Source organism: Coloeus monedula (genome assembly GCF_965178545.1).
Source record: "Coloeus monedula genome assembly, chromosome: 15".
NCBI lineage: Eukaryota > Metazoa > Chordata > Aves > Passeriformes > Corvidae > Coloeus > Coloeus monedula.
Window position 1 is genome coordinate 101,102 of NC_138795.1, and position 24,350 is coordinate 125,451.

The 24,350-nt window shown below is 40.3% G+C and overlaps 2 protein-coding genes across 6 annotated transcripts in view; both read right to left on the reverse strand.

Moving 5' to 3' along the window:
* Positions 1-558: 558 nt before the first annotated feature.
* REEP2 (receptor accessory protein 2) lies at positions 559-13,594 on the reverse strand (the record flags this gene model as incomplete). Of its 2 annotated transcripts, none has more annotated exons than XM_082291233.1 (8): positions 559-2,904; positions 4,812-4,969; positions 5,257-5,404; positions 5,765-5,878; positions 6,444-6,564; positions 7,834-7,910; positions 13,124-13,196; positions 13,563-13,594. In XM_082291233.1, the coding sequence occupies 8 exons, from the start codon at positions 13,592-13,594 to the stop codon at positions 2,830-2,832; spliced, it is 798 nt and encodes a 265-aa protein (XP_082147359.1). In that variant the 3' UTR covers positions 559-2,829. The 2 variants fall into 2 exon arrangements, with proteins under 2 accessions (XP_082147359.1, XP_082147360.1); XM_082291234.1 differs by lacking the exon at positions 13,563-13,594 and adding an exon at positions 9,775-9,832 and having other exon boundaries at positions 13,124-13,145.
* Positions 13,595-18,366: 4,772 nt separating this feature from the next.
* Positions 18,367-24,350, reverse strand: part of KDM3B (lysine demethylase 3B) — a 50,633-nt gene continuing 44,649 nt past the window's right edge. For 2 of the 4 annotated variants that reach the window (XM_082291777.1, XM_082291776.1), the window contains exons 20-24: positions 23,579-23,698; positions 22,941-23,080; positions 22,430-22,606; positions 21,709-21,843; positions 18,367-19,714 (exon numbers count right to left, since the gene is read on the reverse strand). In XM_082291777.1, the coding sequence (XP_082147903.1) occupies positions 19,634-19,714; positions 21,709-21,843; positions 22,430-22,606; positions 22,941-23,080; positions 23,579-23,698 (653 nt within the window). In that variant the 3' untranslated portion in view covers positions 18,367-19,633. Of the gene's footprint in view, positions 19,715-19,772; positions 21,844-22,429; positions 22,607-22,940; positions 23,081-23,578; positions 23,699-24,350 lie in introns of those variants that run through there. The other 2 variants (XM_082291775.1, XM_082291774.1) reach the window with 1 other exon arrangement.

Genomic DNA, 24,350 nt, shown 5'->3' on the forward strand with positions numbered 1-24,350 from the left:
AACTATATCTAGAAACTCACTAAGAGGTCACGTGGGTGGTGGTAGATCTGCAGTGGCTTTGATCAAGCAAAGCACAATCTAGCAGTTACATGTGTACTAGAAGAAGAAAACAGTATCTATGCTGAGACACTGTTCTTGCTCTGGGTAAGTTCTGCTGCTTGGCATCATCAGCTTCACATCAGCTTGACATCATCATCACACACTATATAATAGTCCTTCACTCTACCGCAGACTCACTCTAGCAACTAAAAGCCAATTCCCCCATATAAAAAAACTCAGAGTAAAATTGAGCCATATTTACCCGCAAGCTAATGACATCAAGCATCAGTGCTAAGTAAAAGCTACTTAGCACAGGACCTAACTCAGGAAGACAAAGATAAATCCGAATGCCAGAACTGAATCTTCAGAAATTCTTCCTGTGCTTCAAAGCAGAAAAGCCACTACAAATAAATGGATTCTGGAGAAGATTCTGGGAAGTCACTCTGTGGAAACCTAGTAATCACAGACTATCACAATGCATGCACGAGGAAAGGGCAAGAAGATCAGCACAAGGGGAGACTTGGCTTCCAAATCAAGTCCCTCACAATGATTTACATAAATAATTTGCTTTGCAAAATTTCAGTTTAAAAAAAAAAAAAATCAAGAAACACAGTCATAGACATACTCGGTATATAGAGAATAATGGTTCTCTTGCTCAGTACAGTAAAGTCTAGGACAACAATTCCTCACAACTGGATCTTCCACATAATCATGAAAGATTTTTATCTTTTGTCTGGAGAGAGGAATTTCCTTTGGAAACAGAAAGTATTCCTGCTTCAGGACATACATTTGCATGTGCTAGTAAGACATGAATATGAAGTTTGCTAATAAACTAAAAAAGAACAAAATAATTGGGGTTTTTTTTGTGAAACTCAGAACCAAATCAAGGATTTTCTACTGGTTTCTGGATAAGGCCTTATGGATAATTTAGAACAAATACTTCTGACAAGATGCAAGTTTCTAAAATGGTCTGTAAAGTTTTAAATTTTTAAAAGCTACAAACAGTAGTAAACCCAACTTAACTGGCTTCCTGAAATAACCGGTCAATTCAACAGCAAACAATTTGCCACCAAGACAATGGGAAACAAGAAAAAATTCAATCCTAATCCTCAACTTTATAAACTTTTGAAAGGCTGTTCTCTGGGACAGAAATATTTGTGGAGCATTAGCTGCAGAAGTGCTTCTATACCTTATCAACAGCAAAATACTGGGCTCTGTGAAGAATTCACTGTCATTTCAGAGATGTGACAGCTAAAGATGTGGGACACAAACACCTGCATGTAGGAATCAGGTTCCTTTGATAACTAATTTCAGTGAAAATTAAGACCATTCATTCAGACACACGTCTATAATGGTGCACCTTCATTATAGATCTTGACAACAAGAACCCTACTCATAAATATCATAAATTTTCATTGACTCAGCTGGCATGTGTACAGGGGATCTCCCCTTAACAACAATGTTCAAGAGATCAGTAGGCTTGGCATGATGCAAATTTTCTCTGCAGCACTGCAATTTCACTCCCACAGTACATATTCTACATTCCTTGTAGTTTTCTGTCCCAAGTGTTAAATATTGCTCAAGTCTCAGAACACTGATAAACACGGCACATATCAGACAGAAAATTTGTGCAAGGGCTGCAGCAGGATAAAGCGAGAGTACTAATTAATCACATTACTGTGCCCTAGTCCCTGCTTTTTATCCCCCATGAAATCCTGAAGTTAGCGGAACTCAGCTGTTAATAAATCAACTGTTTCAGTTCTCATGTCTTGAGGATTGAATCTCCTAAAGCTGAGAGGTGAGGGCTTCTGAAATTCTTAAGTATGACCACAGACTATTTTGAGACAGACTTTCCCCAGTCATCTGCTAGAATAAAAGAATTTGACTGCAGTTACAAGCAACAAAATGACATGAGTTCAACCACTAAATGGCAAAGCGAGTACGCTTGCCGTGGGACTGCATGGGACTCACCTCATTCTGATGCTCTCATAGGAGTCAAAGTGAGCATTAGAACCTGAAATAAAATTCGAGCAGCTTCAAAAAGAGCCAAAATCTTAAAGATGCCAAACTTTCCTTCTCAACAGTAACTCCTACCTACTCCATCATATAATGTGCATGTAATAGCACATTTCCTTTATTAATTTTTCCAGTTATCTCCCTTCACCTTCCAGAAAAAATAAAATAAAAACCAATCTCTTCATCTTCCAGTATGAGTAATGGGAATCTAGCATATACCTCCCATGAGCCAATCCTTTATGTTCAAAAGCACTCAGCATACATCACTTCAGTCACTTTCTCAAAGGGGATGGACACATCAGGTATGGTCCATTCTTAAGGAATATGCCTCATGGTGGGCACTTCTTAACAACACACAGCTGCAGAAGAATACCCAGAGCAAGATAAGACATTTTAGGGAGCCACCCACCCTGTGGAACTCCAGTGTCTAGTATTTTTCCAGCTTCTGTGCAATGGATGTCTCTAACCCTAGTCAGTTCTTCCAGCAAAGAATTCTCAACTAGGGTTATACAGTGGGAATTCCAAAGCAACTGGCTATGTACAGACATATCAGCATTCCCTCCAACAGAGAGATGAAAAGGAGAAAATTCCTGAGGATTTGTATCCTCTACTCTGCTTTCTGAATCCCAGCCTCCCCCTTGCCTTGGAATGAGCTCTATAAAGCAGTATCTGTTATGTACAAGAATCTCAGCTCCCTTCCTTTGGAGAGTTTCCCCATAAAAGTGAAAGGCAAATCCCAGGACAGAGACAGGTGCTGGGGAGGGGGAGGTCGCCTTAGGATGACTCGCCAGAAGCAAGAGAGCCAGCAGCTTTCTTCTTAGGGCGGGCTTTTACACTTCTTACTGGAAGCTGAGGAGAAAGAAAAAGAGGCATCTTAGGCTGGTTTATTTTAACATCGAAGTATCTAACAGAAAGATGCAAGAATGCAGAGTGAAAAATAGGACAAAACAACTACAACATGACCCTACTCATGTCATCTGTTGTCTCAAAAGACTATTTAACCATTTCTTTTTTTTTCATTGAACAAATCACTCAACATATCCATCAAATAGCAATCAGGAGAAGACATTCTAAAACAGGGTATGTACGGCAGTAAAATCAAAGCCAGCTGTCTAAACTAAAGGTTAAACACAGATATTTCTAACTGGTAACATCTACACTTGCACTGCTCTACTGCTTCTTAACTTCTATCACCACTGCAGCTCTATAAAAGCTGTAGAAACATCCTGAACTAATTTGCATGCTTTAGTTCTGTGTCTTTCATTCTAGATACTGGCAAGAAGAGCATTTATTCATCTATGATGCATTCCGCCCTGGTTGGCAATCTCAGAGATCTCGGTCAAAGACCTCCTACAAGTCCTACATCTGACCCAAAGATCCAACAGTCTGTGCACAAAAATCAATGCCTGCAAAGGGCTTTATCGGCATTTCTGTATTCACAATAAACAGCATATAAGAGTTCTTTCCGTCTTTTCACAATTCCACTTTGAAAATTCCTCACTAGGAAGCATCAATTCAAATTTTGAGCCTCTTGTTTCCCTGCTCCTGTCTAATATAGTAGACAAGAAAGAAGAGGGGCTCAACTCAGAAATAAGCCATAGGAAGATCTGAGTTAAATTAAAACACATCTTTGGACATAGATGTCCATCCTTGGAGAAAATCAAAAGCCACCTAGACCTGGTCCTGGGAACTGGCTCTACACGAGCAATGGGTTTGAACCAGATGAGTTCAGAGATCCCCTCCAACCTCAATTATTCTGTGATTCTCTTACAAGGAGTACTTAAGCACATGCAAAGGTTTCCCATACACTATAAAATCAGGTTAACAGTATAACTTAAAATGATGCTCTAAGAAATTACTTTCCTTCAAATTATTTAATATTTAGCCTGAATAGCTTGACAATGTGAGTCAGTTATATAGCATTCTTTATCTTAGATAAAAATGATAACATTAGAAGTCCAAGCTGAATCAAGCAAATAGGACCCCAACTTCATAAAAAGGGAGAAGCATTTTATCATGTACAAATCAAACCATAAGAAATACTCAAGTAAGAGTTAAAACCTGGAAAGCAGCACCTCAAAAAGCATTTTCTACAAAACACACCTGAAAACAGCTGAAAAAAATACTGCTAAGCTTAAATGATTCTTGGAGACAACTGCATTTACTTTCGTGTACGGTTTATTTTAATAATAAGAATTCATCTCCCATCTGAATGGCTGTAAATACCTTGGATCATCACACGAACATAAGAAGAAGACAACTGAACAATCACTAGTCACCCAAACTTCAAGACAAAACTCCAGGAATGGGACAGGTGGGGAGTGGTGTTATTCCCAATATCTAATGTGTCAAAGTCAAGAGGATACACAACTGCTGCATTTTAGATTAAGAGAAAGTGACTGTCCTAGGGATAAATGTCACTATTACGTATTCAGACTGTAGCAGGCAGGAGAGAGGACATTGTCAACAAAACACGTTAAAAAAATCTAATGCTCCACCCTTCAACACAAAACCCAAATGAAAGAAAAGCTGGGTTCTGGCTCATGACAGAGGCTTACAGGCATGATAAAAATGCAAAGCTAGAGACAAGTATAGCAAGTAGACGACAAGTCCACTGATGTAGGACTCAACTAGCAAAGACAGTCCAACAAAATTTATATATACAGCTTCTAAATGCTGAGACTATGAAGCTGGAGCCTTCCAACCAAGCTCACAAATCAATGTCAGTGCTGGAAATTATCTATACACCACCTCACCTCAGCTTTCACCACCTTTTTAGGAGTTTTGAGACTCTGGGTACGTTTAGGAAGTTTGTCTCCTGCATCTTCATCTGATGGGTCTGCTCTAGTATCTGATGGGGTTCCGTTAGACCGATGTGCCACACTGCTCTCCTCTCCTGAGGAGTAACAGGAAGCTAAGGAACAAGAGAGAAAGTTTTAGCAAATACGTTTAAAGAATCATATGGGGCTTAAAATGGCCCATCCCGAAGGAACTCATGACAGAGAGAAGTCAACCATCCTGAATAACGATAATGGGAAAAGTACAGGGATGTATATTAAATGAGAAGGCTCTAGGGAAGACAGTGCAACTTCTCCCAGATAATCTACAATCTTGTACTCCCTTCTGAGACCCAAGGCTCAGGGGAGCCCTCCTGGCTCACCATGCGAGGTCTCATACAATGGCCCAGCAGGTGCTCTGTACCTGAGTCTTCAATGGTTTCCAGAAGACTCGCACCAGAGGGGTGCAGCTGTGGATCACGGCTCCGCATATGCACAGTATCTTCATCTCGGATCAGAGTGAGATCCTGCATGCTGAAACTTCGAAGCTTCTCAGACAAAACTCCCTGGCCCTAAGAGGACATAAAAATTAGGGTGAAGGGCACTTCACCAAGATCATCTCACATGGGATCATTCATTCAGAAGAGGAGGAAAGGTGCCCTATTTCCCACAAGGGTACTCTGAAAAAAAGAAGGGAAAATGTATGCTCCCAAGAACAATAACAAAGAGGTTAAAGCAAAATCCACTCCACTCCCCCTCTACTTTTTCTAAGTCAAATGATGAGATTAGCTGCAGGGCAAACTGGAAGGAAAGAAAAGTAGGTTGGTGCCAAACAAATACTAGTATCCCTAACAGACCCACAGCACTAACTGCTGGTACACAAAAATAAACTGCTGGAGAATTCCTGAATGTTACAGAAGGCGTTGCATTACCTTTGCAGCTGCAGTAACTGCTGCATTGGCAGCAAGGTTTAACCCTCTCTTGCCAACTCGCATCATGGTTTCATAGCTCTTGTCACAAGCCTGAGTAATGTATTCATCAATTTCCTAGGAATGCAACATGGAACATGGCATTTAGCTCCTCATTACAAGCATGATCAAAGTCTCCCCATCATCACCCTTAAAAACACAAAGCTCATCTGGACACTTTTTTTTCAGGCTACTAGCATCCGGTGTCATTGATCACATAACTCGAGTTTCTCTGCTAATTACAGAAAGCATCTAAACGCAACTTTAAATTACAGTATGCTATTTCCAAATTGTAACAACTGAAACAAAGCAGTTACTTATACTGACAATGTGAAAAAACAGACTGGCTACAGAACATGCTGCTCCTATCCTGATTCAAAGGGCTTAACTACTCACAGTAACTGTAAGGGCTCATGACACTGGGTTAGCCAAACATGCTTTCTAAGCATTAGGCAAACTATTGGCTACATTACAAACTTCAGTAAGCTGCAGTATGACATCACTGTCAGACACAGAATCATTCTACATTCACTAAGGTCAGCACAAGCAAGATTCACCGATTTCAGTTTTTATTGTGGGGTAACTAAATTAGAAGTCAGTCAGTTCCCAGACAGGTCAGTATCTTCCAACAACAAGCAAGTACCTTCTCCTTATTGGAGAGCGTTGGGTGCACAAACTTCCTGTAGAGGACACTGGAGCCCTTGGTGTAAGGGGAGAGCAGCCAAATCACAAATGCGATTTTCAGCTCGAAATAAAAAGGAAACCTGAGAGAAAGAGGAAAGAAAAAAAAAAAAAAAGAAGAGGAGAGAGAAAGATGGAGAACTGGAATCAAGATCAGCACAGAGACAGATGGAGATAACTAGCAGAGAGCAGCACAGGCAGAAAGAGCGTAGGCAAGGTAAAGGCTCAGAAACAAGAGAATCAACTATTCGGGTCAGAAAAGCAGAACCCTTTTTAAAGTCCTAGGACATACCTTCTTCGAGTATCATTTAGTCTTTCATCCATAGCCATGAAAACTCCATAAACAGGGCATCTCTCAGCCCTGCAAACACACCAAATTACAATCTGATAGCTACTCTCATCATTCTGAAGTTTCGTCAGAGAGCATCCAGTGGATGTTAGTATTACATTCGCTTCCATTCTCAATTTCCAAAATTTTCAACTGTTTGTCTTAATAATGTCACGTTCCTGCTAAGGCTGATGGCTGTTTCTGAAACTTCCAGTAGGTACTCCTCAGATAAGACACAAAAGCAGGGCCAGTGCAGATGAGAAAGAGCAGGCAGGACGTAAGCCTGTCATCTCCAACCCTTACACAATAAAGTCTGGGAAGATACAGTAGCAGAGATTGAAACAAGTGAATGCAAATTCTCTAGTGACTCAGTACGAAGAAACTTCAGGAGTCCTTTTCAAGTATGTGAACAAGCTAAAATTCTTGTACTTTTTTGATCTTTTTCTGCTTTTCAAATTTTATGCAGGTAGAAACAAAGCTGCTGAGCACTTTTGTAAGGCATGTGTAGTCATTTCATGATTCTTTAGAAAATGAAACTCTTGACTAACATTGTTTCAGAGATGTATGCAAAGCTCAAGCACAAAAGCAATGAGGCAACCGAAGATATTTTGTTTCAAAGCTTCAGTTGAAGCCACATAAAAGGCTGTCAAAGCAAAACAGGTCCTTGCCTTCCACCATTTTTTTAAGGTGTCTTTTAGACCATCATTTTTCAAACTGTACCAGTTCACATTAACAGCTTCTCAAATATTTCAAGTTATGAATGGATGAAGATCCTTTTACAGATACTGTGCATTTACCCTAACTTTGCAAGCAAAGGAGTGGAAACAGCTAAGATAGCCGCTACTACCCACAATACTTAGAAACCTGCTGACTCTTCACAGGGATTGAAAACTCCTAAAGGGGAGAGAGTTTATTCTTAGCATCCTAACACTTCTCCTCTCTGCTTAAAAAAAGGCAAAAAAACCAAAACAAAGATGCAGCAACAACAACAAAAAAGTCCCCAATGTGCCACCAAGGAACTCACCAAGAAAGAACAATGTCTGTGAGTGTTTCTGCAGTGGTGAAAAAGGCAAACACAATCCAGTACATCATCCACTTCACCTGCAAAAGAGTAGTCACTCAATGGACATACATCAGAACCATCAGAAAAAAAAGTGAAATGTCCTCAGTATAAATGACTCATCTCCACACATGAGGACGGATTCAAAAAGAAGGCATATATAATCTGTAATGGAGAGGGCCACATACTAAATGGTACATTTTAGTCTGAGAAAACACATAGGATTACTGTGCTCTAAATAGATAAACACAGACAGATGCATTAATGAATGCATGCCCTGTAGCAACATTATGATGCAACAGTGTTAAGGTCCCAAATGACCTATCCAAAAAGATTAATCAGTTAACTTTAAGAAGTTACACTCTCCCAGATATTATGAATACAGTAAAAAATATATATACACACACATATATGTAAAAGTTTAAGTTTCAACTGCAGCCCTGTATTTTCCTGATGTAAAGTTTTCCTAAGGAAAAAAGAAAAACAACAAACCAAGAAACATATTATTTTGCTCTAACTCATTAATAAGCATTCTTTGCCTTAATCATTACTCCCAGAAATTACACAAGCAATTCATTTTTCTTTTTAAATAAGGGCTCACTGAGAGAGGTAAAAAAGCAAAGAACATGCCACATCAACCTAATCTTCTTGTTTAAGGTTTAGAGTATATGTATGTACTATTATGGCACATTTGTATGCCTATCATCTACCTCTCTACCTCCTCACACCTTTATCTGGGGCAGTATTTCTTTCAAAGCACAAAATAATTCCCCCTAACAAACACACATGCACACTCTGCTGTTTTGGTAACTGGTTTCTCAGCTACAAGCCACTTACTCCTCAAGAGGAGTCAGCTGAATTATAAGGAAGATTGCTAGTTTTCTATACTGTTGAGAATTAAAAATAAGCATAAGTAGCAGATAAATGAAGAGGACACCTTAATTAAAAACACTTTAACACTCTGTGTCATCAAGAATGGGAAAAAAGAACTAAACTGAATCAGGGAAATGCCACATATTAAATCCACACATTAATCCATATATTAAAATTACATGAACAATTATGTTCATATACTAATGACATGTTGACAATCCTCATTACAGCAAATACTATAAAAGCAGGTATTTCCCCAAACTTGCATGTGTTGGAAAATTTGGTGATTTGTTCTTGAAAGACCCTCCACAAATTTCTCATAAAAGAAAATTAATCTGCCTCCAGCTGCTCTAACACAGTGAACAGTTTAGAAGGTAATTTGGACTACTAACCATTATTTCCACTTTATTGTAAGCTTTCTTTTTCAGAACAGAAAATAGCAAAATTTGTATTGTATGGCTCTCTCCTGCCTTTTTTTTTTTTTCCTGTATCATCAGTTTGGACAAGACCAGGTGTCATTTAGCTGATCTAAAGCAACTTTTCGAAACAAATGATTAAGTCCTCGGTGCAGCAACATGAACCAGCTCTTGTATGAAAAAGTGTGTGAATAATGATAAATCTAAGTTTGCAAAAAGGGATCCAAAAGGGTGAGAGATTTCAGAGAAGCTCAACAGCAGTAAATCTTACTTCAGCATTAGGCAAAATGAAGGTAATAATAATAATAATAATAGCAATTAGCAAATACCTACATATATGTAACAAAATTAAGATTATGGGGTTTTTTCAGAAAAAAAAATTCACAAGTGTAGCAGAATTCTTAGGTTTCCATAAGCCTGTGCTAGCTATAGTGCTTTCCTTACAGGGCAGAGTATATGAAGTTTCTAAATAGTTTCTAACAGGTCTAAACGAACACTTAAAGAAACAAAATTGTCAAGGATAAAAAGGAAAGGACTATTGAGGATTAACAGTTGGTTAAAAAGAAAGAAACAAAGGATAAAATAAATGGCCACTTCTCACAATGAGGAAAGTTACCAGTGGAATTCCACAGGAATCAGTGTTGAGATCTGTGCTGCTCATCTTCATGAAACATCTGGAAAAGGTTGTGAATAGTAAAATGACAAACTGTGCAGAAGATACTTTTCTATCCAAGAGATTAGGTAGGAGTTGATTAAAGAATTAAAAAAGAGGATCTTGATTGATCTTCAGTTGACATTTTGTCTCTAAATGGGCTTAATTATAAAGCAATGAACTTACAGTGTCTGCTTTTTCTTAGTGAAAACTATTGCGTTTACATACATTAGCAGATGTCACTCAAAAGGGGTCACTGTTAAGCAGCCTGAGTGTAAGCTTAGTGCTCATTTTTCACTCTGCTAACAGAATGCTCAGGAGTATGAACTGAGAACAGAAAACATTGTTTCGTTACTGCTTAAAGAAACTTCATGTTGATATCTTTGATACTGGACGCAGGTCTCTTGCCTCAGTCTCCTTCTGTCAGCCTTCACTCTATGCTCTAAAGCCAAAGAAAAAAAGAAGTATAGCTCTTAAATAAACCAGAAGGATCCAACTTCTAGTTCTAGAAGTCCCTGCAGATGACCAGAAACTAAAAGAGCAGAAAGCAGATGGGAAGAAGCACTATTTTTTTTTTCTTGCGACAGATTACAAACACCTTCCAAAACTGAGGGTTAAATGAGGCTGCATTTTTTTTTTCAATCCACTAAAAGGAGTCAGGTCTTTGCTGCTCAACCTGATGATCGCCAGGTTCAGTTAACGGCACATATATAGTCTCCCCAACTTGTGCCAAGAACCTAAATGAATTCAGCAAGTGCAAAAGCATAACTGGAATGTAGACTTGACCAAAGCTGAAGATGACATGTAAAAAGAAAGAAATTGTTTTTAGGACAATCTGAGCTACTAGAAGCAGTTTGCTGCAACTGCTCAAGGACTCATCCTGAATTTTTATCATGGTGGTAGAGAAGAGTAAATTTGCACTGTATTCTAATGCCACTGATGGACTGTTTGTGGTAGCTTGGTCTGTCAACTCAAGCTTCAATACACCACTTTAGCACAGATACACCTGTAAGACTTTTCTCCACCACCAAAGCCTAATCAGTGTTGGTTCTTAAGCACTATGACCTAGCAGTGGTACATAAAACAGCTGGCTTTGAAAATGGGCAGTACAGCATTCAAGTTTTCTGACTTTTCACATGAAGAACAGTTTGAACAGATATTGGCCCCTTCTGCGATGTTTTTCCCCCATCTTTCCACTTGTGTTGAGAAGGAAGAAGTGCTTCAAATGTAAATGAATTAGGCAGATGGGAGTCCAACATCTAACTGCTTATTTCTGATGCAGTCCTCTCAAGAAGAAATAATTAATATGTTAGTTTTAGCAGTTCAAATACATTTTCTTGAATCACTCCAGCAATTTCACTGAAACTAAAAACAAGATTATATTTTCTGCTGCAGCAATCCAGACTATCTACTTCAGGAAACCTATACTGCTGAATCACTAAACAAAACCCAAAAATTAATGCCATGCTTTTCCACATCAGCCCTAGTGGAGCTTACAACCAAGCGATCGGTTGATTTTATTGTTAAGACAACCTCATGATACTCAAGCACTTAATCTCATTTCTGCTTGTGGATGCCTCATCCCTGGAAGTGTTCAAGGCCAGGCTGGTCAGGCTTTGGAGCAACCTGGTCTTGTGGAAGGTGTCCCTGACCACAGCAGGGGGTTGGAATAGATGCACTTTAAGGGCCTTTCCAACCCAAACCATTCCGTGATGCTGTGATTTTTCACCAGCAGATTAAGTAAGTCTCGCAGCTGCTCAGGTAACGCTCACCAAAAGAAAATCGGATCAATAAACATTTACATTCTGCAAAGAAATAAAGCATTGATGTACCTCAACAGCACCTACCCACAGAAAATAAGCAGGTAAAGAATGCCAGTTGTTTTTAAAAAATGAGGGTTTGAGGGTTTTTTCTCACAACAAGTTCTCAATAAAAAGATTTGAAACTCTGAAATCTGTCTTCAAGTTCAGATTCTGTAACCGGATAAAATCATTCTGTTACTGACATTCATGAACCAGAATAAAATTCCAGGTAAAAAATACACATTTTATGCAACAAATAAAGGTCACTGGCAACTGAAATAAAAGAAGCAAGGAATGCCAGAGAAGACAATAGTAATATGATACCACTTAATACATAACTTCAAAGGTAATTATGAAGTCACAGGATCACGTGATTCAGATAGTTTCTTTTGTGCTTTTGTTTTGCATTTCTAATATTACTACTAATAAACTTTAAAGTTTAGTAAGGCTCATCAAGACTGTCTCTTTAATACTCAAAACAATTTATTAGTTATCAGTGCCTCCTGAACATTCACATTTCAACTTCTCTGCTGAGGCCAGTATTGAAACAAAAACAAAAATCAAACACTTCAGGCCAGATCCTGCAGTTTGCAAAGCTGTCCATTATGAGCGAGACTCTCAGGCCAGTTGGTGTCTCCTTAAAAACCTGTGGGCTGAATTTTCAGCCAATGCACAGGAAGGGTCTAGTCAATGCTAGAGGGCTGAAGCAGCATAAGCCAAAAGAAGACTATATCCCACAACATTTATTACTGACATGTAATTTTGTAAGGATCAAACAGAGACAGCAGAAGGAAGTCTCAGACTGCATCATAAAGTAATACTGACAGATTATATCCTATTCACACATATTACTTCTACATCACATTATTCTTTGCTCTACGTAAATGGAAACTCATCCCACCCATAAGAGAAATAGGTCTTGTCTCAACTGATCCACTTAGAACGTCCCTTCTGTAAGAAGGCAACACACCACATCGCAAAAAAAAATTTGGTGTTTTAAATGCGGTAATTGTAACAACGGTGTAGAGAGAGAGAGAGAAACGGTTCCAGAGGGGAAAGAGAATTAATTTTGACCAACATAAAACACTGATCACAAGCAAAGTTGATAGGCAGCCACAAACCAAGCAAGATTATTCAGCCCTTTGGAAGAAAACAAAAGTAGTACTGAAAAAGCAGTAAAGGACGCAAAGTACGAATAAAGTTACAAGAAAGAACTTGTCCTGGACTTTCATAAACTTCCAGATTGCAGTGTTTCCCCCACTTTCCCTTCCTCACTCAGCATCTCCTGAGAAAAAACAGCCCACGTTTACGGTTTGAAACCTCCCATTTCAGTAGGCACCCTTCCTTGGCAGCTCTTCCAGAGACCACTGGAGCTGCTGCTCCGGAGGCCTGGCTGAGCCCGAGCCCCTGCGGAGCCGGAGCGCCATCGCCCCGGGGACAGGCCGGGGGCTTCCGAGGCGGCCGCGAAGGACGGGGCGGGCGCTGCGCCGGCACGGCAAGCCCGTACTCACATATTCCTTTACGTTTTTCGTCTTCACGGCCTTGTAGGAGGAGTACGCGGGGTAGAGGGTGCCGAAGATCAGCCTACGAGAAGAACAGACCCCTCAGCGCCTCGCGGCACACCGCCCCGCCCCCGGCCGCAGTGGCGGGCACTCCCCCCGGGATGCCGGTGCCGGCGTGATGCCGGTCTCCGGGCGGGGCTCAGCCGCCCTCACCACGGCACCGCCCGTGGGCCGCCGCAGCCCGCGCGGACCCGCCCGTCCGCGGCCGCAGCCATCCGCAAGGGCGCCCGCCCCCCAGCCGCCCCTTCCCGGGGCGCGGGGTCCCGCGGAGCAGCACCGACGCCACCGCCAGAGCCCCGCTCTGGGCCGCGGTCCCCGAGGCGCACCACCGGGGAAGGGCCCTGCGCAGCGGCCCGCGCCTCCCCGCGCCCCGGCCGCACGCACTCACACCACGAGGCGAGAGATTATCCAAGAGACCATGGCGGCGCCGGGCGCGGCTCAGGGTTGAGCAGCTGCGGGAGGCGGCTCTTAAAGGGCAGGTTCCTGCAGCAAGCGCAGCTCCGCCCCGTGTGCTCGGATGGGAGGAGCCGACGCGGCGGAGGGAGAGGCCGCAGGGCCCCCAGCATCCCGCCCCGCTGCGGAACCCCGGCGGGTCGAGCTGTCCGCCCCCCGCCGGGGGGAAGCCCCGCGTTCGCTTGCACCAGGTCGGGAGGTGCGGCGGGAACCCGGCAACGGAGCCCCGCCAGCGGAGCGGCAGCAGTGAGGCGGACAAGTGCCGTTGCTGGAACGATAGCAGAGAAGCAATATGCGCAACGTGAGGAAAATGACAGGACAGTGCTGAAGTGAGGTCACGGGCACTTGGGAAGACAGAGTAATAGAGACCACAGAAGAAGCCATCTTCCCTCCAGTTGCGTCGTCCAGGGAAGTCCAGACAGCAGCTGTTACACGCTGCAAACAGGATACAGAGTTCAACGGCTCCAAGTTTCACCCAAAACCGGATGCAAAACAAAACTCAACTTGCCGATACTGACGTTTGCGTTATCAAACCAGAAGAATCATGGCTGTTACTTGTAGTTTCCAGGTTATTCCAGTGTTGCCAGATACTCTTCCTCGAAATGTCAGTTGAGAGGTCAAGGATTACTTTGTTAACTACACAAACAAGGCTGAACAGTGTATGTGTGTGCGTGTCATTACCCTTAGTGCAGGGTGGGAAATGTGTATGCTTAAGCATACTGGAGTGCCAGAAATTGTTGTATTTTAACAGCTCACCAAGGAATATTGTTAAGAGAATCTTCCTCCTCAGTCAATGCCCGAGTTCATTACTGGGTCCCTGGGAGCCTGTATGTATATTACAGTCAAGAATTGGTTAGGCCCAGTACACAGATCTCTGAATCACACTGAGATAACCATTACATAAGCTGGTTTTTAATTAAAGAAAAAAGGAAAAAAAATTGCTAGAAATCTACTATAGTTCTTCAGCTAACCAAAAAAAAAAAAAAAAAACCAAAAAAAAAAAAAAAACACCAAAAAAACACAACCAACCAACCAACCAAACCAAACAAGAAAAAAACCCCACCAAAACAAAAAACCCCAAAGGAAGGCACTATGGCAAAGTCTCATCGGTTGCCGAAGAGTCTTTATGAAAAGGAAGGAGACCAAGGAAAGAGTCAGAACAAAAACAAAGAACTGCTCAGGAAGAATTTTCTCATGAATGCGTGAAATTCAGTATAATGAGCAGTGATGACAAATACAAAACATTGACTACTTCCGCATTACATGCAAGAGATGAAAACATGAATGTCTCTACAGACAGTGACAAAGAACATTTTGTCACAGTCTGCTTTTGGATATGAATGGCCACAAAATGATTGCATAAGGGACTGCACAATTTACACCACTGATGGCATAACTGACCTACTAATAGGATAAAAGGAATCTGCTTTCACACACCCAAGTAACACAGGCACGCAAAATGCTCAACAAAATAACTATTTCTAACTGCATCAGTTTCCTATCAGTGACCAGCACAGCTCTGTTACTTGAGTAATTTGTTCGTGCTTGGGTGAGTGGAAGATGCAAACAGAAGAGGGAAAATGCAGAGATCTGGTGAGTAACACATATGACAGTGTGAGAACGCTAAATAAGTGCAGCTTGGATAAATGACACCTAAATAAAACGTGCCTTAGTGTTTTAAGCTATTTAATGTGCCAAGGGGCAGTATGAAAATCTACAGTGCATTAGACACAAATGGTGGTAAGAACAACAGAATCTCAACATCAGTAGTCTTGTGGTGGTCTTGTAAGTGGTGGCTCGCTGTTAAGTAGCATGTTGAGCTTTAGAACAACTTTAGGAAAGGTACTTTAAGATAGCAATTTACATTTAGCAGTAAGAACCTCAATTTCTTTCCATATCATAAACAAAAATGAAAGATTAATTCATTAACTTACCTTTCCACAAGGAGAAACTACTGGTAGTTGAAGGGCTGGTTTTGGGAAAAGTGTCAGCTGCAGGTAGGTCAAGTAAAACTAAAAATATTTATTAGTAGTATTCTTTCTATTAAGTTATTAGTAATACTGTATAATGCTGTGTCATTAAGACCTTAAGACCTACCCAGGAAAGCAATTCATCAATTGTTTTCGAGTTAAGGCTGTATGGTTTTTTTGCAGATATGCTACTGCTGAAACAACTCATGATAAACTTGTGTTTTACAAATAGGTCACCAAATATCTATCAATCTGCTATGGCTAAACAATAAGGCATGGAAAACAAACAAGCTGTTCCTCGAATAGAGCAGCTGAAGCAAAGCTACACTAAGAAAAATGGCAGGTCAGATCCAGAGATCCTGCTATTAAGAAATGCAGCAACAGGAATCTCACCACAGAAATGCATGGTGAATACACTGAAAACCCCGCACATACCGGGATCACCCTCGCTCAAAGATGGGGTAGCTGAACAAAAAGCAATCACAAGAAAATCAACAAGAACTATCAGAGGCACTGAGCAGGTTCTGTGCAAACATTATACACTCTAAACCTGTTCATCTTGGAAGAGAGATGTGTTGGGTGACATAAAGGAACTATGAAGCTATGAAAATGGCCAAAGGAATGAACAAACAGTTCCAGTAAAAACGGCTCTGGAGCCCAGTTAAATTACAAAGCTAACAAAGGTACATCTTTCAAACAAAGCATAATTAAATCTTGCAACTCTGTCAAAGAACGTAGTAGAAGCTCTAAATACAATTACTTCTGGCATCACCACGACAAGACTTGCAGCAAGATTCACAGTCCAATTCCAAGCACCATAAAATGTCCCTGAACATGTACGGCTACAGCAGGGAGCAGAAGCTAAGTGTGTTTGAAAGGAGACAAATGCCTGCAGTTGTCTGGGTTTTATATCTATACATGTATAATGTGTAATGTATAATATATACCTCCATAAGTATATGAGCATTATATATTATCTATATACATAATATATAAATATGTATCTGATTAATATTAACTAACAAAAACCAGTGTGTTTGCAGATACACAATATGTGAACATTGTGTTTCAGAAATTCTGAAATTGCTGTCAGTAACAACTAGATTTTGAGTAGTTGAACAGAATTCCAAGAGCTGACAATTACCACCTGGCATCAACTGAAGACTTTCTCTTGGTGTAAAACAAGCAAGAAGTATGAAATGGACTGTGGAACTACATAAAGTTTGTGCCCCATATAAGAAAAAATACTTGGAAAAACTTGCCAAAAGAAGCAGCAGTCTCCATCTCCTGTTACGTATGATCCAGATAAAGGATAAAAGTTTTCAAATTTAAGTTACTGGAACTGATTTGCCAGAACAGTTTACAAATTCTTCCTGTCCCCATCTGCTCTAAAGTCTGTATTGCCGTAAACCTATTGGCATGAGTCCAGACAAGACCACCAAGCTGATCAGAGGAACTGAGCAACTCTCACATGGGGCAGGACTAAGAAAATTGGAATTGTTCAGCCTGGAAAAGATAAGGTCTTTCGAGTAACCTAAGTGCAGCCTTTCAGTATCTGAAGGAGCTACAGGAAAGACAAAGAGGGACTTTTTACAAGAGCTAGTAGTGACAGGACAGGTGTGGAATAACTTCAAGTTGAGACTAGAATTAGATTAGGTATGAGGAAGAAATTCTTCCCTGTGAGGGTGGTGAGGCCCTGGCACAGGTTGCTCAGAGAAGCTGTGGCTGCCTCATCCCTGGAAGTGTTCAAGGCCAGGTTGGATGGGGCTTGGAGTACCCTGGTCTAGAGGAAGATATCCCTGCCCACAGCAGGGAGGGCTGGAACTAGATTAAGGTCTCTTCCAACGTAGGCCATTTTATGATTCTATGATAGTTCTTAATTTTAATAATCCCTCTGATTTTGGCTGAATATTGCTTTAGGTTGATTGTACTCTATGCTTAATAAAAAAGGAAATTCAAGAGACAGAAGCAGTACTTGATAGACTCAAACTAAACAAAGGTTTAGCATGAGATGCAAAACTCCTGCTGTAGATCACTGCATTGAAAATTACTCATGCTACTGTATTAGACATAGCCAAGTCCCTGCCTTTTTGATCTTTATCCAATTCTAATACTTATATATACACACACATAGAAATGAGGGAAACATCTCAGCTATAATTAATCTGTATGCACAGAGTGCAACAAAAGAGCACAAGAATTTGTACACAACATAATACAGTGAAGCAGAATGATTCACGTGTCTGGAATAACCCTTTTCATCTCTAGCGGACTGAATGAGCCCATATTCACAGGATTGCTGCAAGGCTATAAGGCAGCAAAAGCCTGTGACTGGACTTTGCACCCAATAACCAAACTGAGAAGCTGTCAGTAGGCCGCATGTCAGTGAACAGAACTGCTGCTGCCATCACAACCTCCAAGGTCAGAAACCACAGAACTTTTACCACCCTATCCGCATCTCCAGTGGAGAGGGCATCTCTGGGTCCCAACCTGTTAGGAAGGCAGTGAGAGATGGGGAGCACAGTACAAGAGGTGTTTTTTATGACAAGACAGATCCTCTACCCAAACTACCTCGAAGAATCAAAAAGTGGCAGGCAGCTTGGTATGCTCCCAGCACATACTTGGAATGCCAGGCTAAACCACACGAGCCTTCTGGTCAAATACAGCAGGTCAAAATTAGCAGGCAGCCTACACTACCAGGGGCAGAGGCTGAGACAACCTCAAGGCAGGAAGATCAGTGTACAGGTATGAAAGAAACTGCCCAGGCTGTTACAGTAAATGACTTTTATTTTTTAAAAAATGAAATAACCGTGAACATATTAACAGGCCTGCAAGTGGCACTACAGTACAGCTGGAGATAAGGTCAATACATTTCCCCATGTACCCGGACAATGAAATCCATTGCATCAATGCTGACATTAGTAAATTCTGAATACAGTTCTATCAAGCAGGAACATTTTACTTAAAATAGTTCTGGACAAAGTTGACACCAAAAGTTAACTTTTCCTTCACTTTGGAAAGGATAGATGTTTTATAGACGTTTTCAGGTAGCACTGGTATTGGGTGAATATTGCCTGCAGTCACCAGTAAAGGGAGAGATGTACAACATCTCCATGTGAGAATAGAGTTTACACTCCTTTTTACTTCTCATTCTGAGGAAGCAGGGTGGCATAGAGAGAGGGGGGAAGATAGGTGAGGTAATATGGGCAAGGGAGGTGGGATGTCAATATCTGTTCAATTCTCCTTTGGCTGTTTTTGTGCTATTTTGGACTGCTTTCTAAAAATCACTTCTTGATTTTACTGAAAGGAAGACTAAATGTAATACACCTTTCCTTGAAAATCCAGGAACAATTGTGGTACTTCAAAAATACTAAAAATATCTACTTTCATGAAATATTAACTGTTTCACTACAAACCTATTTTTTCACTAAATACACAATTCTCTTATTTCTGGAGTCTCCCGGGGGAAAAAAAAAGTGAGTTCTGCCTTTAGTTCTGCAACTCTACAGTGTCTAGAGAAACAGCTAGAAGAAGGGGAGTGCAGAGAATAGCTTTATCCTTTTCCTTGGCCTGTATCTCACATGGGAAGTTTGTTTGAATTTCTGCAGTTGGTCACATTCCTTCAGCAGCTATCAACAAAGTCTGCAGTAGGACAACCCACCTCCAGCATGTTCTGTCTAACTTTGTGGAGACTAACTAGGCATGAGGGAAAAAAACATCCACACTCTTTATACCATTTCTAATCATAATATGCAGGAACACCAAGTGGTTTCCATGTTCTTTCAATTTGCAAAAGGCCACAGGAAAGGGACATGGCACCTTTTAGAATATGGAATTCTGCATTTAACAGTGCGACCTTCCATTAGACCTTCAGTGTTGAGGCAGCGTAGAAAACAGTGGCTGAAGAGTGTGTGTAATACTGACCACACCAGCTCTCAGTGAGAAGCCTCTGCTCCTGCAGAGGCAGTTGTGTGCAGTCCCTGTATATACCGTGAGCAAAAGGCTTCCTTGACAGGGCATTTGGAATTAGCAATTCCTATGATCTAGCTAGTTTGGATTCATGAGCTTTCAGTGTGCCAACAGCATCTTTCACTGCATGGTAGATAATGTTCTTCACCTGCAACAGGAAAAAAAAAAATCAACTTCTACAGACTAACAAGGAGAGTCTTACATATCTACGCAATCAACTTCGACAGCTGAATTTGTAACAGTTGGCAAGTATACACAAAATATATACTCTTTTTGCTTCAGGATATCAACAGCACAAATTTTAACTGTCACAGATGACAAGTATTTTAGATACTGCACTGATTTATTAACTCATTTTCTGGTCACCCAGCAACGTATTTTTAATCGTGTTATTTTAAGGTAATTCCTTCTTCTGTGAGAGCTAGGAGGAAGTGCACTATGAAGTTATATATATGAGTTTATTTTGAAAAAGTCCTTGTGATCCAAGTCACTTACAGATTCACATGAATCAAATCTAAAAGATGCAAGAAAATCATATGGTTTAATCCTATGAAAATTAAGATGATGCAACAAATCATCCTGTTGTCTTTGCATGGAGGCTAGAAATTCTTCGAATTTGTGAATCTTGCAGAAAGACAAGCATGCGATGAGAAATCCACTAGTATTCACTGCAATCTTTTTCACAGTTACCTATTTAAGAATCAAAGCTCTGTCTTGTTTCTGATTTCTTCTGAGCTAAGTTTATCCGAATTCTGTTTCCAGGTGTTGAATGGAACAGTTTCACCTCCTAAGTGAGTGGCTCAATTGCACTTGTTCAACTAACTGCCAAGCACCATAATCTTTTCCTGATGTACATGTGACCTCATTTTTTGGTATCATTTATGTGGCTGTTATTGTCTCTGTGTATTTTTAATATATATAAATATAGACAGAGGTTTATATAAAAGTATACATTAAAAATTACAAATTAAAAAAAAACCTCTGAGGCAAATACAACCAGTATTCCTTTTCACAGGAATATTGAGTTGCACTTTGTGGGTTTTTGTCTCTTGGGGTTTTTTGGGTTTGTTTGGTTTTTTTTTAATAACAAGCACTACTCATTTGCAAACCTCTTAATTTACAGAAACACTTCCACATTTGTCACATCATCACAGCTGAAGAGGTACAAAGTTAGAAGCCAGAATGAGAGCTGATCCTACTTTTGCTTTCCTTTATAATCCTATGAAAATCCACATAGAAATTTATAGCAAACTTTCACTGAATTGGTATTAGAGAATTAACATGGTAGATTTCTGACATCTGCGGGTGGCATCCTGGAGAGTGACTATATATTGTGTACTTACTTTGATGAGGACAGCCATTCTGCAGATCTCCACCCTCCTTTCTTTTACATGCATGTGATTACTGACACACAAAAAATGCTGACAACAAAATTTGCAAACTGAGCACATACTAATGCTTCAGAAGCATTAGACAAAATTCAACAAGATCCCCTACGGTCTTCTCTCTGTAGAACTTACTGTCTTATATCCAATGTACTTGTGTACCTATTATGTTCTGTGCATAATTATTAGTTGAAGCAGTCACACTTCCTCAAACTAAAACACATTTAATTTTAGGACTAACATATGTTGGATAAGACCTTAAAGATCATCGAATCCAGCCACAAACCTAACACTGCCAAGTCCACCACTAAACCATATCCCTGACTTAAATAAGCCAGCCTTCACTTTCAGAGGAGTTTCCCTACAGGCAATAAAGAAACAAACATAAGTGTACTTGGTCAAATAAACATCTCTCTTCAAAACAAAGCATTGCTCTTTCAATTTTAATAGTGTTTTTTTTCTTCTGGTCTGCTTTGCTGTCATTAGGATTCAGCCATTCAAAAACTTATTAATACCAATGCATGCCATTAGTCTAATAGGGGGAAAGTTCTCTGGAAATGCAGAAGTCTATTACTAATTTTTGTTTACATAATACTGTAGACAGAAGTATTTAAAAATTAATTAATGTACCTAGCAAATGAGAACCTCCAGATTTGTGGGAAGCTGTTACTCTTTCCTTAGCCATACATTTCTGGTACTGAACAAAGCTGGCAAAACACAGGATATATTTAGTGTTTACTGACATAATATCGGTTACCTGCAGTTTATCCTCATGGTTTGTATGAGTATTAGACAGGTGCCTGAACTCCTGGGTCAGACGGAAGCAGTGCTTCACATGTTCAGGAGATACAAAATCTTCTGCCACTTTAATGCAGCTGTACAAATTATGGACCTAAAAACCCGTATCAAATGACTGATATATCAAGACAATGAACCATACAAAACAAAACAAACAAAACACCAAAATGAAAACAAACAAACCTCCAAACCCCAAAAGAAAGAACGACAACAACAATCACCGAAAGCCAAACCCCCCAAAAACCCCAATACCCCCCCATATATTTAGGCTCTGCCACATTTAGTCATCAGAAACTGACAGAATTGTATCTAATAGTAAAACCAGAACAAAATACGTGACACCCAACAGGTTCCCTGTTCTCCCACAAACATTAGCATTCCCTAAAGCAAGTTCTCTTAACCTTTGAATCTGGTTTCCTTGGCTGAAGTTTCATTACACAGAAATGTTTTCCCTCCATTCACCCCAGCTTTTCCCCCCTGCCCGGTAATTTCATCAGTTACGTACACATCATTCAGATATTTACATAACTTATAGTAATGTAAGAACTGCATGTGTAGAAAACAAAATCTTAAGTGAGCAATATTAATTACCATAATAATTAATTATTTTCAAGCTGCAGTTCTGTTGCGCCTCAAATTCAATTCTATTTGTCAATATGGCCTAGAGTTGGTATAGTTACCTGATGGGGTGCACCTGCAGGAATGAACACTGCATCGCCAAGGAACTGCACTATTGCCCAGCCTTGCACACCATACTCATCATATAGTCTCTTACGTAAGGTCTGGTCCAAGTACCAACTTTGGTCATGAATGGGGTCATGATCTGGAGGATTTTCTTGGCCTTGTTCTTCTCCAACCTAGGGCCAAGATATGGGGTGGGAGGGAAACCATGACACAGCACCTTGATATTGCTGGCTCACAAAATGGTCTGTACTAAAAACCATAACAAACAATGTCAAGGTAGAACATTATTTTAATTAAGGTCATTTAGGTCTTAAATAGCAAGGTGCATTCGTATGAAGATTCCAGACCAGGCTGAAAACCTGGGAACATAGTAACTATTAATCTCCTCAAAGACAGAAGTGCAATACCTATGCACTTGACATTGATAGCAATTTGTATCATTCAGCTGCTATAAGCAAGCTAGTCAAGGAACCCTGTAAGCTCAAGCTTTCTTTGTAACCAGCATACCTTCCGGAGAAGTTCCCGTATCTTTTCAGCATCCTTGGCAGCATAAATGTGCCACAATGCTCCAGGTTTTTCTCTTCCTTCATGGATTCGCTGCTTTGTTACATCATCAGCATCTCCCTCATCAATTGTTTTCAGAACTTCTGAAAGGGGAATCCATGTAAAAGCAGTATGATTACAAAGCTGCTCATTTTTGACATAGAGAAGAGGAAGAAGCATTTTGAGTTACTAAATTCAGTCACACTGCAACTGCTGCATCATACAGTGCCCCTTCTAAGCCCACCAAGCTTCATTTTAACAGAATGCAGGGAATGTGTCAAGTGACAGCTAATCACAAAGCTGATGAATTTAAACTGAACTATGGTTATTCAAACACAAGGAGAAGAAAGGGTAGTAAGTTACTCTTTCCCCTCCTTTCTTCAGGAATGTACCTAATTTCCAGCAAAACTCTGCTGCTCCCACAGTTGGAAACTAATGAAGCATTACTGCACTTTTAATTATGTGCTGCAAATGTAGCCAACTGCCTTGTATACTTGAATTACTTATCATAGATATGACAAGCTTAAGCAGTAGACACAGTCTCCTTTCGCACACACACAATTGAATTTAGTGTACAGAAAACAGCTTTCCTCAAGCATTACCATCGTCATGGGTCCCTTCCCCAATGGGAATCCCAACATACACCATGACGTTAACAGCATCGGACACATCCAAGTGAAGATTTGTGGTACCAACTCGTCTGTCTTCTGCAGTAATTAAGCCTACAATAGAGTGCAAAATAAAATCAAATTCTGTGACTCATCTCTCATAGAAATAACCTACCTGAGAAATCTGTCTAGAATGCTAACTTTGTACAGCAATGAGAGCAGAAACCAAAGTCAAACAGCAACTGAAGTAGGTATATTCGTGTCATGTGTAGCATAAGTAAAAAGTTTACTGATAACTGGTATTTTAATCTTACAGGAAACAGAAGTACCAAACCTAGTTTTCAAGTCATGAGGAAACAAGCATTTTAAAACCAAAGCCAGAACTTGTACTTCACAATTTTGTCTCTCTGAGGGTCATTTATACAGTCCGTACTAGAGAACTTAGCTATCATAAGCACAGAGCAAGTCTTCGTTTGCTTGGAGGCATGAGAGAACTGCTTTAAGTGGCATTAGCATCCTACTGTGTGGAGCAAGTCATGGGACTGTTACAAGTATAAGCCTCCAGCAGATTTTTATTTTCTCATACTAAGCTGTAAAATCCATGACCAGTTGAATTCACAGTAGTTAGTGATCAACCCATCATTAGCAATTCAGATTACAATTCAGTAAGGAAAAACACCTGCAGATTCAAGTGCTTGTACCTTTATACATTGAAGGAGCTTACACCTCTCAAGTGACTGAAAGTAATGGAGAAAGATTTCAAATG